Source organism: Pistacia vera, unplaced genomic scaffold, assembly GCF_008641045.1.
Source record: "Pistacia vera cultivar Batoury unplaced genomic scaffold, PisVer_v2 Contig333, whole genome shotgun sequence".
NCBI lineage: Eukaryota > Viridiplantae > Streptophyta > Magnoliopsida > Sapindales > Anacardiaceae > Pistacia > Pistacia vera.
Window position 1 is genome coordinate 457,166 of NW_022196150.1, and position 13,507 is coordinate 470,672.

At 37.0% G+C, this 13,507-nt stretch overlaps 1 protein-coding gene across 1 annotated transcript; it reads right to left on the reverse strand.

The window, feature by feature from the left end:
- Window positions 1–2,311: 2,311 nt before the first annotated feature.
- LOC116137784 (probable inactive ATP-dependent zinc metalloprotease FTSHI 3, chloroplastic) lies at window positions 2,312–13,086 on the reverse strand. The gene is made up of 5 exons (XM_031423486.1): window positions 11,813–13,086; window positions 4,910–5,233; window positions 4,295–4,595; window positions 3,741–3,943; window positions 2,312–2,358 (listed from the first exon to the last, which is right to left on the reverse strand). Exons 1-4 carry the CDS (start codon window positions 12,914–12,916, stop codon window positions 3,744–3,746), a joined length of 1,929 nt encoding a protein of 642 aa, XP_031279346.1. The 5' UTR covers window positions 12,917–13,086; the 3' UTR covers window positions 2,312–2,358; window positions 3,741–3,743.
- Window positions 13,087–13,507: the final 421 nt, after the last annotated feature.

The following is a 13,507-nucleotide window of genomic DNA, read 5'->3' on the forward strand; positions in this document are numbered from 1 at the left end:
AAGAATCTGGAATAACTGCAACTAAATGTTCTCACTTATCAGGTGGGAATGTCATTTACTCTAATAAGAATATACTTTTTAATTTAATAAATTAAAATTTTCACCAGAATCATGTCATCTTATGTTGTCATAAAAATTTTTGGTCCTAACTTAGACTAGTTATAAATAAAAATAAATTATATATTGTAATAAAGTTATAATTTTTCTAGATCACATCTTAAGAAACTTGCCTTCACATAGTAATAATTATCTGTATTAAGTTTCATTTTGCACAACTCAATATAAATATTTTCAGTCAATTGAGTTTGTGTATAAACTTTTGGCGGCATGGTTGATTTGCTAGAGGGAGAATGAACAGTATCACTTGAATTGGTTGAAGATTAAATGAGTTGTGTTATAGTACAATATATTTGTAGAATTTACATTGACCAAAAAAATTAAACTTTGCATATTCCCAATACTATATAGACACAAGTACTAGTTTTTTGAAACTATGTCTATCTCTTTTATCACTATCTATACCATTGTTTTAAAACCTAGACCGAAGGATAACCCGTTTTGTTGTTCGGGTCACGGATCAATCTGTCCAATCGGCCAGTTGGACCGATGACATCAGCGACAATTTTATTTTTTAAAAATTACATATTAATCCCTTAAATTTTAATATATTACAATTCCCTTAAAAAAGTTTAAATTAGTCCCTAAAATTTTTACTTATTTCAAAAATGCCCCCCAAAAATTATCAATTAATCCCTAAAATTTTGACATATCTCCAAAACACCCTTATAAAATTACAAATTAACCCTTATAGTTTTAAAATATTACAAAAACCCCCCTAAGACCTGAACCGGACTGAAGAAACTGCCGGGTCTCGATCGGACTGGTCCGGTCCGATTTTTAAACCAAAGGTCTATACATTTTAGATTTGACATTCTTTATTAATTAATTATTAATATAGTGTGTGTGTCCAATGAAGCTCGGTGGAAAGCTAAATAAGAGTACCACAAGATTCAAGATCAATAAGATTCCAAGGGCATTTGAAAAGTAAATCCTATATAAGAAAAACTTACATGTAGTCATAAAAAATTCTAATCATAACTTGAACCAGTTATGAATAAGAATAAACTCTATATTGTAATAAGATATAATTTTTTAAGTCTCATCTTAAGAGACTTGTTCTCACATAATAATAATTATCTGTATTAACTTTCATTTTGCACAACTCAATACAAATGTTTTCAGTCAATTAAGTTTGTGTATTAACTTTGAGTGGCATGGTTGATTTGCTAGAGGGAGAATGAAGGGTATCACTTGAATTGGTTGACGATTGCATGGGTTGTATTATAGTATAATGTTTTTATAAAATTTACATTAAGAGAAAAACATTAAAGAAAACGCAAAATTTTAGATTTTTCAAATAATTTTGCATATTCCTAATACTACATTGATACAGTACTAGTTTTCTGAAACTGTGTCTTATCTCTTTTATCAATGTCTTTACATTAGATTTAACATTCTCCATTAATTAATTATTAACTCGTTGGAAAGCTAAATAAGAATACCACAAGATTCAAGATCAATTAGATTCCAAGGCCATTTGAAAAGTAAATTCTATATAGAAATAGCTTCCATGTAGTTATAAAAAATTCTAATCCCAAATTGAACTAATTATAAATAAGAAGAAACTTCATATTGTAATAAGATATAATTTTCTAAATCTCATTTTAATGAACTTGTCTTCACATAGTAATAATCATCTGTATTAACTTTCATTTTGCACAACTCAATACAAATATTTTTAGTCAATTGAGTTCGTGTATTAACTTTGAGTGCCATGGTTGATTTGCTAGAGGGAGAATGAAGGGTATCACTTGAATTGGTTGACGATTGCATGGGTTGTGTTATAGTATAATGTTTTATAGAATTTACATTGACAGAAAAACATCAAAGAAAATGCAAAATTTTGGACTTTTAAGATAATTTTACATGTTCCTGATACTACATTGATAAGTACTAGTTTTCTTTATCAATGTGTTTACATTGGATTTGACATTCTCTATTAATTAATTATTAATGTAGTGTGTGTCCAAGGAAGCTCGGTGGAAAGATAAATAAGAATACCAAAAGATTCAAGATCAATAAGATTCCAAGGCCATTTGAAAAGTATATACCACACATTATTCAAAGAGAATCCAAGAAACACTTAACCTGTGAAATGGGTTGGTGGCAACCATTATTGACCCGTGGCTGCAGAGTGGGAATCAAAGTGGAATCCCAACCAGCTGGGAGTGTCAGATGATTGATTTTTGTGAGGATGGAATCTCTACGAATGCGGACAAGAAGTGCAACTTTATATTTCTGAAAATGACAATCAACATAGGAATCAACCACCCCTTTTTACGCATGAAATCAAAGTATTGCCCACTTCTTTTGAATGTTTTTACTTGTTGAAATGTGGTAAAGAATATTGTAGAGGGAAAAAGAAAGCTGCACATGAAATGCAGCCAGAGCCAACCATATATAAAAGTGCAGATAGAATCAGCAAGAAACAAGATTCCATGATATTGACTTCCACGTAACATCATTAATATTAAATAGAATAGTATTCACTAAATAATGGACCAAGAGACTGAAAATGGCATGTTGGGGCTCAAACTGCCAAACATTAATCATCCATTTTCCAGTATTGCTGTCAAAGTTTGATTCCATTTTCAATCACTTTTCATGTAAATCCATGCACACTGACCAATATTTGATACTTTGACAATTCAAATCAATAGTAAATATGTTGTTAATCACCACAATCTTTCAACAACTAGCCCACTGCCCACTTAGTGTAAGCCCATGCATTTCATACCAGATACACAGATATCATAAAGTTTTCCAGAAAGCAAACATTGTTTTGTTTATTTGATTTTACTTCCATTTTTTTTTTTTTAATAACATTTTCAATATATTTAACGAACTTTCGGAAAAACAAAAGGAAGAAAAAGTTAAGTTCTATTAGTATTCTGCAAGATGTATTTTTCAAAGTTCGATTGGTGAACTCATATGGTGATAACATACTTCAATATCAGAAGCACATCTTACATCCAAAAGAAAGAATTTACTGGTTATCTACTGGTATATAATGATAGCTAATTCTATAATATTTTATTTGTAAGTCAGACCGTCTTATATGTATAACTAATTTGATACATATGATCAAACTCAAATCATATATCATATACTTAAACAGTAACAATGGGACCTGGGAAACATCATTGAAACACATTCACAGGCTTATATCATATCTAACCCACCAGTCAGCTCCAATTCGGTGTCTATCTAAAATGCTCTATAAAATTTATGATCCTAATGTTAGAGATGGGTATAAGCACAGGATAATAAACCACAGGCCACCCATTTCTCCATCATTATGGTAGCGACCTTCATCATCAATATGATGACCTTCTCAATCTACAGATGGCCATTCACTAATTGGACATCTGTTAGCTTGGGGGCCAATAGCCGATTTCACAATTACTGAAACTGAGGGCCCTGCTCAGAACAAAGAAAGATACTAATTTGTGCAGCTAAAAGCGAAAGAACAGAACAGTTTCACTGATTTCAATGGGTACATCTCTTGAGCAAAAGATTGTAAAGAGAATCAAAATTGCTTATGCACTTGGATCTTAGAAAAACCTCGACAATAGTGAAACCGATGAATCACAGTAAAAGCACTGAGAAAGCACACATACTCATCAGCTTAGAGTTTGATAGCCTAAAGGCCCTGGCAAACTATCCTGTTTTGTGTCATTTCTTCCCATGAGAGATGGTATCCATGGGAAAATTTTCCCAAGCTCTTCGCTTATTTTAGTAGGCTTTAGCTGTCTATCATTGATCCCAAACTTTGCTCTTTCTATAGCTTCCATTATGTCTTCCCTTGTCACAGTTTCACTACCTGCAAAACCCAAAATTAAAATGTTATATTCCATTTAAATGGTCAGAAACTCAGATTTGTAATCTTCATAAAGTAATTTTAAGTTAATAATTTTCCTTTGTTTACCACAAAATAAATTAAAAAACAACTTAAATAAAAACCAGGTGACAAAGAAAAGACAATGGAGATAGGAAGGCAGAGCACGGGGGTCAGTGTAGATAGGAAGGGCTTGACACTCAGAGAAGATGTCAGGAAAAAATCATAGAAGACTTTACTGGTAAGATTATAACTACCATATGCAAGAGTAAAATGTTGTTGGAGGCAGAAATAAAGCAGGTAGCAATGTGCACATACAAAATACTTCAACCTCACCTCGACGAGCAGCAAGTAAAGCAGATTCATTCACGATGTTTGCTAGATCAGCACCTACAAAGCCTGGGGTGACAGAAGCAACAAGATCACCAATAAGACGTGTATCTTCTTCCAGAGGAATACCCCTCAAATGCACAGACAAGATCTTTCTTCTTCCTTCCTCATCAGGTTCTCCTACAAGAACTTTTCTGGAGAAGCGACCAGGGCGACAAAGGGCTGGATCCAATGCCTCTGGCCTATTAGTTGCTGCAATGACAACCACTTTCATGTCTGACTCAAATCCATCCATTTCAGTCAGCAACTGTAAGGGCAGATTTGTTAAAAGCCATTTTAGAGTAGGAAATTAATTTTGAGAACATAATGAAACATAAAGTTTGGCTTGTAAGACAGGTTAAAAAAGTTTAAGTTATAATTCTGAAGCACAAAATATAACTCATTAGAAATTTTTGCAATAATTCAAAATCATTGAATTTACTAATTAATACTCTTCTGGATTAGGTTAGTAATTGTAAAGCAAAATATTACTCGACAGAATTCAATCGAAATATCATTTATATTAATTCAAATAAATGAGAAAATTACAAGAAAGATGAACAAACTTCAATGTTAGCTTACCTGATTCAGTGTTTGGTCACGTTCGTCATTGAAACTTCTACCACGCTTTCCTCCAACTGCATCAAGTTCATCAATGAATATGATTGCTGGTGCACATTTCCTTGCTGCACTAAAGAGGTCTCTGATGCGAGCTGCCCCTCTTCCAACAAACAACTCCACAAATTCACTGGCAGAAACAGTGAAAAATGGCACTCCTGCTTCACCAGCCACTGCACGAGCAAGCAATGTTTTCCCAGTTCCAGGGGGACCCACCAGCAACACACCTCTAGGTAACTTTGCTCCTAGTTTTTGGTAGTTTATTGCTCCTTGAAGGCATGAAACTATCTATAGACGAGAGTATGTCAATAAAGATAAATGGAAGAAAATAAAACTTTACTTGGCCAACCACAAGGGAGGTCAGTTAACAAACTTAACATGGCATGCAAACATGAACACGAGTAAACGCTATATCTCCAAGGACTTTACACAAAAATATCTAAAATAAACTAGTCTTAGCAGAAAAAAAGAAACTAAAAGAGATCTCAAGATACTTTGACAACAGTTGTACATCATTTTTTTTTTTTTTTTTTTTGAGAAGAAACACAGTCGTGTATCATTTAACTTGCACAAATATCAAAATCAGATGAGCCAGTTACAGGCCCAGCAGCCTGTTTAAGGAGAGTCAGGAGACTGTTATGTGCTCTAGGAAATAAGTGTAACTGGAAAATTCAAACTTTAATTAGTAATACTAAGACTGCCACAATAAAAATTCGAATAGTCAGAATATATACAAAAGAAAATACATCCTGAACAAGAAGATTTTAGCAGTACACAAAATTAAGTTCATTCCTTTTTCTCTTTTCAGACCCAGAATAAATCACATTTATTATTTGGAAGCAGAAAAAGTGGCTACCATTAAGCCTAACACATGCTTCATGACTATATTTTTGACATTGCCATATTACCGTAAGATCAAAACTGAAGCACCTGATGCTCCTCCAGGCTTACAATATAATCATAAACTTCTATACCTTGCAAAGGATATTCACTTAGATGCCAGGTCATAGTCAATAGAATTAACAGTGTAGTCCACATTAACTATTGAAGCTCAGAATGCCAAGATCCAGATTAAACTATAGGCTATCAGAAATTTAACATGAGCTTCATGATGATACTTTTGAGATGAATACTATATAAATTTATATCCCAACTTTTGCATCTCAAGTGATGTGACACTGATTTTTTATTGTTATTTGGATTATGTGATTATGATAGACCTCCCATCAAGAATGTGACCAATATAGAGGGCATAAGAGTAAAAAGCCGTAAGAGTGCATGCGTTAGTGGATAATAGTTTGAGGCGTGTGGCATGTGAAGAATCAATTAGTTAGAAGGGAATAATTCAGTTAACTGATTTATGTATAAGAGGGAGAGCTTAAGTAGGAAAGGAGAGAATTATTATCATTAGTCAATTAAAGAGGTCCCCAGCTCCTTGAATTGATGGGACTATCTGTTGCATTTTCTATTTCATTGTAATTGAGCACTGCTCTAGAAATTGCCATTTCTACTCTATGAATACCATATTGAGTTGATCCAACAGTACATTGAGTATTATCATTCAGTTTGTCTCTGTCGAGTTTGCTTATTGTGTTGCGTGATTGAGTGAGTTGCTTGGAGTTCTATCAAACTGGTATCAGAGCCTTGTGTGGGTAATGACTAAATCAAGAATGAAACAAAAGGTTGAGGGATTGGAGAAGGAAATAGGTAGTATGGAGAAAGAGCTAGGGGGAATGAAGGAAGAGTTGGAAAGTATCAAGAGATATCTCCTTGAGCTACGAGAATGGATGAGGTTGAAGGAGGAAAGGGAGGCCAGTACTAGTCGCGATCAGGGCAAAACGACTCTGGGGGAGAATTCAAATAACAACGACAATGGCGGAGTTGATCGGAATAAAGAAACCGAGAGATCTAAGGATGAGAGAAGAGTAAGAAATTAGAGTTACCGGTGTTCAATGGGGAAGACCCCCACAGGTGAACTTTCAGAGCGAATCGTTATTTCTCAGTTAATCATTATGCGTAGGAAGAGAAGATAGAAACTGCCGCGGTTTGTATGGAGGGGCGTGCACTGAATTGGTATTAGTGGGTTGAATCAATGGCGCCAATCAGTTCATGGGAAGCCTTTAAGGCTGTTGTGGTTGCAAGGTTTCGTCCATCCTTCAAAGGATCAGCATACGAAGCACGAGTAGCATTAAAACAGACTGGAACAATCACAGAATAGAGGGAGAACTTTGAGGCGCACTCTACACCTTTGCGCGAGGTAGGGGAAGAACTGTTAATAGGGGTATTTCTCAATGGACTCAAAGAGGAGATCCGAGCCGAATTGCGCCTGGCCCAACCAACCACACTTTTTACACTAATTGAACAAGCCCATCGAGTAGAGAAGAAGAATTGGATTTTGGAGAAGAGTAGGTTCAAATCGTTTAGAGCCTAAAAAACAAAAATGGAGCATTATAACCAGGTCATTCCCAACCCGGATCCATGGCGCTCAAAGGCGTTGAGCCCTAGCCCCTTTTCATGCACTCTAGACCTCACCCTAAGCAGATTTGGTGAACGAAGAGAGAGATCAACGGAGACCCCCACGCTAGGATTTTACGGAGAAGGATTTTGGCGCATGATTGACGCTGAGATACAAAGCAAGAAGGAACGCGGTCTCTGTTTCAGATGTGACGAAAAATATAGTCCAAATCATTGGTGTAAAGGGAGGTCGCTGCAGATTTTGTTGGTAACTGATGAGGACGCACCGGAAAAGGAGGAGCCCAACTCTGAAGCTGACGATGAAGTCACCATGGCAGGTAACCCTTTGGCATTGTCGATGAACTGTATTGTAGGTATGACTATTGAGAAGACTCTGAAGCTCAGAGGGTTGATTGGAGATGAGAAGGTAATTGTTTTGGTGGATAGTGGGGCATCCCACAACTTTATTTCAAAGGAATTAGTGCAGAAGCTAGGCCTGGAAATTGAGAAGGGAAAACAATTTGGAGTGATGCTAGAGAATGGTTTCACAATCAGAGGAGAAAGAATTTGCAGGAATGTGAGTATGAGGATTCAGGAGGTTGAGCTGACACATGACTTTTTCCCATTTGATCTAGGAGGAGCAGATGTGGTGCTGGGCATATCATAGTTGAGCATTTTGGGAGATGTGTGCTCTAATTGGAAAAACTTGACCATGACATTTGACAGTAACGGGAAGAAAATAGTGTTGCAAGGTGATCCCTCCTTAGTTAAGAATGTAGTCTCTCTCAAAGTAATGCTCAAAACACTGCAGAGTGAAGGAGCGGGGTATGTGGTTGAATTTTGCTCTATCGAGAGTAAAGGAGAGGAGAAGATTTAACCCATGGAGCCTGGGGTTGCTGCCCTAATAAAGGAGTTCCACCATTTGTTTGAACAACTGAACAGTTTACCTCCCAAAAGACCTATTGACCAAGCCATAACTTTCCAAAACCAATCCAAAACCCCTAACCTACGTCCTTACAAGTACTCCTATGCCCAAAAGAATGAGATAGAAAGGTTGGTGGGCGAGATGATGGTGTCAGGAATAATCCAACTGAGTACTAGTCCTTTTGCCTGTCCGGTGTTGTTAGTTAAGAAGAAAGACGACAGCTGGCGTTTTTGTGTCGATTACTGTGCCCTTAACAACATAACCATACCCGAAAAATTTCCCATACCTTCCATTGATGAGCTGCTAGATGAGTTGGTGGGTGTTATTTCCTAAACTGGATTTGAAATCTAGATATCACCAGATAAGAGTGAGGGCAAAGGATGTGCCGAAAACCGCATTCAAGACTCATGAGGGGCATTACGAGTTCCTGGTCATGCCGTTCGGGTTGACAAATGCCCCCTCCACCCTTCTAGGCCTTAATAAATACAATTTTCAGACTAGTTTTGAGGAAATTTGTATTAGTATTTTTTGATGACATCTTAATCTATAGCCCAGACCTAGAAGCTTACCTCAATCACCTGAAATATGCCTTCCAAATCTTGACTAAACATGCGCTTGTTGTCAACCACAAAAAATGTCTCTTTGCGCAGCTGAAGCTGGAATACTTAGGACATCTGATTTCTTCGGAGGGAATAGAGGCAGATCCCGCAAAAGTTGAATCAATGTTATCATGGCCCGTTCCACATACCATCAAAAGTCTGAGGGATTTCTTGGGATTGACAGGGTACTACCAAAGATTTGTTAAGGATTATGGATTGATAGCTCAGCCATTGACTAAGTTGCTTCGAAAAGACGCCTTCGAATGGAATGACTAGACTCAACAAGCTTTTGAAAAACTGAAAGTTGCTATGTCCTCAGTTCCCGTGTTGGCTGTCCCAGATTTCAGTCTTCCATTTGAAGTCCACACAGACGCATCCGGCCAAGGGTTGGGAGCTATATTAATTCAAAACCAACGTCCCATAGCCTTCCTTAGCAAAGCATTTTCCAACGAGTCACGACAAAAGTCAGTATATGAAAGGGAATTGATGGCAATCGTGTTCGCGGTTCACAAATGGTGCCACTACCTTATCGGACAAAAATTCATTATCAAAACGGACCAGCTCGGTTTGCAATTCTTGATAGATCAAATGGCGAAGACACCTGAATAGCAAAAATTGATTTCTAAGCTTCTGGACTACTCGTTTGATATCATTTACCAACCTGGTAACTCTAATCAAGTGGCCGATGCCCTATCCCGAAGAGAAGACATAGAGTTGGTTGTTGTATCTGTTGTTACTTTCTCAGAATTTGATGATATTGTGGTTGAGGCATAACAAGATGCAAAGCTCCGAACTACCTTCCAAGACTTGAAGTTTAATCCCCATAGCCGCCCAAACTACAGTCTTCGCCGTGGTTGTCTTCTCTACAAACACAGGTTAGTACTACCAAAATCCTCTAAATTTATTCCTCAGTTGTTGGATGAATTTCACAGCAGCCCAGCAGAAAGCCACTCTAGTTTTTTTAGAACATATAAGCGAGTAACAAATCTGGTTTATTGGGAGGGCATTAAAAGGGATGTTCAAGCTTTTAAGTAGCAATGCTAGGTCTGTCAATTGAAAAAGCAGTCAGCCCTTAAGCCCGCAAGACTTCTCCAGCCTTTGCCCATTCCCACCCAGGTGGTCGTGGACCGGTTAACCAAATATAGTCACTTCCTTCCCTTATGTTATCCCTACAGGGCTAAAGAGGTGGCTGCTTTTTTGTTTTAGAGGTTGTCAAACTGCATGGTTCCCAAAGTCAATTGTATATGACAGAGACCGAGTGTTCATCAGTCAATTTTGACAAGAATTGTTTAAGGCAGTAGGTACCAAGCTGAAATTCAGTTCGACGTATCACCCTCAAATCAATGGACTCAACCGTTGTTTAAAAGCTTATCTCCGTTGCTTTTGTAGCAACCAACCTAAACACTAGCCAAGGTGGTTCGCATGGGCTGAATTTTGGTATAATTTTACCTATCACAGTGCAGCCAAGATGACACCATTCAAAGCACTTTATGGCCGCAACCCACCCACTCTTCTACACTTCACCGACTGCCCATCCTTGGTCGAAGAAGTGAACCAATAGATGGCTGAGCGTAACTCCATTTTGGATACGCTGAAACATAGCTTGAGTGTTGCCCAGGCCCACATGAAAACCCATGCTGATGCCTATCGCCGGGATGTCACCTTTCAACCGGGAGACCAAGTGCTTTTAAAACTTCAACCATACCCTCTAAACTCAATGAAAAGTTGAGTCCACGTTTTTATGGACCGTTTCCCATTTTAGAGAAAATTGGGCAGGTCACCTACAAACTGACGCTACCTCCAACAGCCAAGATCCATCCCTTTTTTCACGTATCACAGCTTAAGCGCAGCTTGCATAGCTGGTTCCCATCCAACCCCTACCCTTATGCCTCACTGAGGACATGGAGCTGTATGTACAACCGGAATCTGTTTTGGCAGTCCGCACGTTGGTTAATGGCTCTCAAGAAGTCCTCATTAAGTGGAAAGACTTAGCCCCATTTGAAGCCACCTGGGAGCTATCGGACACCATCAAGCTTCAATTCCCTCACTTCCACCTTGAGGACCGAGAGGGGGGGGGGGGTTGTTGGTATTGATAGACCTCCCATTAAGAAGGTGTGCCAATACAGAGGGCATAAGAGTAAAAAGCCGTAAGAGTGCATGCATTAGTGGAGGAAGGTTTGAGGCGTATGGCGTATGAAGAATCAATTAGTTAGAAGAGAATAATTTAGTTAACTGATTTATGTATAAAAGGGAAAGCTTAAGTAGGAGAGGGGAGAATTATTATCATTAGTCAATTAAGGAGGTCCCCAGCTCCTCAAATTGTTGGGACTATCTATTGCATATTCTATTTCATTGTAATTGAGCACTGCTCTAGAAATTGCCATTTCTATTCTATTAATACCATATTGAGTAGATCCAGCATTACATTGAGTATTATCATTCAGTTTGTCTCTGTTGAGTTTGCTTATTGTGTTGCGTGATTGAGTGAGTTGCTTGGAGTTCTATCAAATTATCAGCAATATCAATGTGTAACTCGAAATAAAGCCACATCACAGTTGGGATATATACATAAGAAGTATAACAGTACTTTTGAGAATACTATATTATCGTAAGACCAAACCTAGAAGTATTTGATGCTTCTTCAAAGGATTTTTGAGATTTTATTTTGTAAATATCTGGCACTTTGGTCCACCACAGTAAACTTTAATATTTTCTATATACTAGTTGTTTAACTTCCAAAAAAAAAAAAAGGGTTTCCGGCATGCATAGAGCTGATAATTGTTCCAACTAGACCAAACTATCTCAATAGTAAGGAAAAAAGAAAGAACATGATAACCAGAGAACATAAGCTTATTTATTTGACGCTATATCAAAGGAAGAGATGCATACCTCCATAAGCTCTACTTTAGCAGTGTCAACACCCTCCACATCATCAAAGTTAACCATCTGTTTATTGGACCGCCGCCGTTTTGCTGGGCTATTAGCAGTAGAAAGTTGACGATAAAGAAGCCACATCAAAGGGGTTAAGGGAATCCACAAAGATATCACAGTAATTAAAATATTTCTCATTGACTTTAATGGTGATTGAGGAGCTGAGCTATAAGTTGTTCCCTTTTCTCTCATCAAACAAAGAAGAAATTTCTCATCATGATCTATTTTTCTAGTGGAAAACTCCCACTGAGGAATAGAAGATTGATTCCTTGAAAACTTCTTCAAAATATTGAAATTAACTGCCACTCCCACTCTCACACCATCATTTCCGGCAGCCATATGATCCACATTCTCAGTTGAATCATTTACTACTGGTGATTTTTCTTCTGTAATCTCAGTAGTATCAAAACTCTGTACGTTCGTGTTATAATATATCCGACGAGACCCCTCTTCAAGTAAAACTTTTGTAACAGACCCGTTTTGAAGGCTTGTTATCAAGTCCGAATATGGAACAATCTTCGGTGATGGCAATGTCGTTAAATTTACAAGCAAATAGCACAGCCCCAGAGCAACAGATATCAAAGTAGACAAAGTCACCCTCCTAATATTCTTCCTCAAAAACATCCCAATATCATTCAACACCGACCTAAGAGAAACCCTCTTCAATCTCACTATCAACAACCGCAACCTTGGACGCAATCTTAACGAAAATCTCCTTCTCAATTTCCCATTACCTCTATTCTCCAAATGGGTTCCTTTATCTTCAATGCTTCCTTTCACTAATGGCCTAATTCCATTGCTACAACACAACCCATGTTGAGACTTACAACAATCATAAAATCCCAACAAGGGAACTCCAAATTCTCCAATATTAAGAAACCTAAACTTATTGTTACAAAGCAACAAATGTGAAGATTTCCAGTAACAATTATAAAACCCCACAGAAGCATTATAACAAGCACTAGTATATCTCATCAAAGACTTGGTTTTGACACCATAAAGTCCAATGTTTTCTTGAGTAGGCAAAAACCCATTATTGCAAACAACAGAAAAACAAGCCATCTCTTTTGTACAACTACAACAAGTACTATATAGGCATAATTATTATCAACAAAACAAAATCCAAGATATACCCAGTAACAAAAAGAAGGTCGTAAATGATAGGAACAAAGTGATATTGTTAAAGCGGTGAAATGAACATGAAAAGGGTATTCTTACCAGGTGGACTGTGAGCTTGGCGGAAACTGAGAAATGAGTTAATAAAATGAAAGAAGATGATAAGAGACAGACAGTTGAGGAGAAGTGTAAAAGATCTCATAAAAGTGGGCTGGATTGTGTGTACGTGGCATGTTGTGAATGGGTTAATCGGATTCTCAACCCTGTTCTTGGTTGTAGTTGAATACATTTAATAATAAAATAACCTTAAGAACATAGTTTTTATAAAAAAACTCTCAATAATTTCTTAAAAAAATAGGGTTAACGGCATTAATTCCATTTAAGGCATGATAAAATAACAATATTCTTCAAAAGTTTTGAATAAACTGTTAATAATTTCTTTAAAAAAACAAGGTTCTTGGTTATTATTATTAAAAATTAAAAGGAAAAATATTTATGGGTCTTGGAGAATCTTTGCATTTTATTAGCACATAATAT

What these genes read in the sequence shown, in the direction of transcription:
- LOC116137784 (XM_031423486.1), bottom strand. Translation starts at nt 12,916, where the DNA reads ATGGCTTGTTTTTCTGTTGTTTGCAATAATGGGTTTTTGCCTACTCAA. An exon ending in GTGACCAAACACTGAATCAG is followed by an intron (nt 4,596 to 4,909) that starts GTAAGCTAACAT and finishes CTGCCCTTACAG; the next exon opens with TTGCTGACTGAAATGGATGG. An exon ending in TTTACTTGCTGCTCGTCGAG is followed by an intron (nt 3,944 to 4,294) that starts GTGAGGTTGAAG and finishes TGGGTTTTGCAG; the next exon opens with GTAGTGAAACTGTGACAAGG.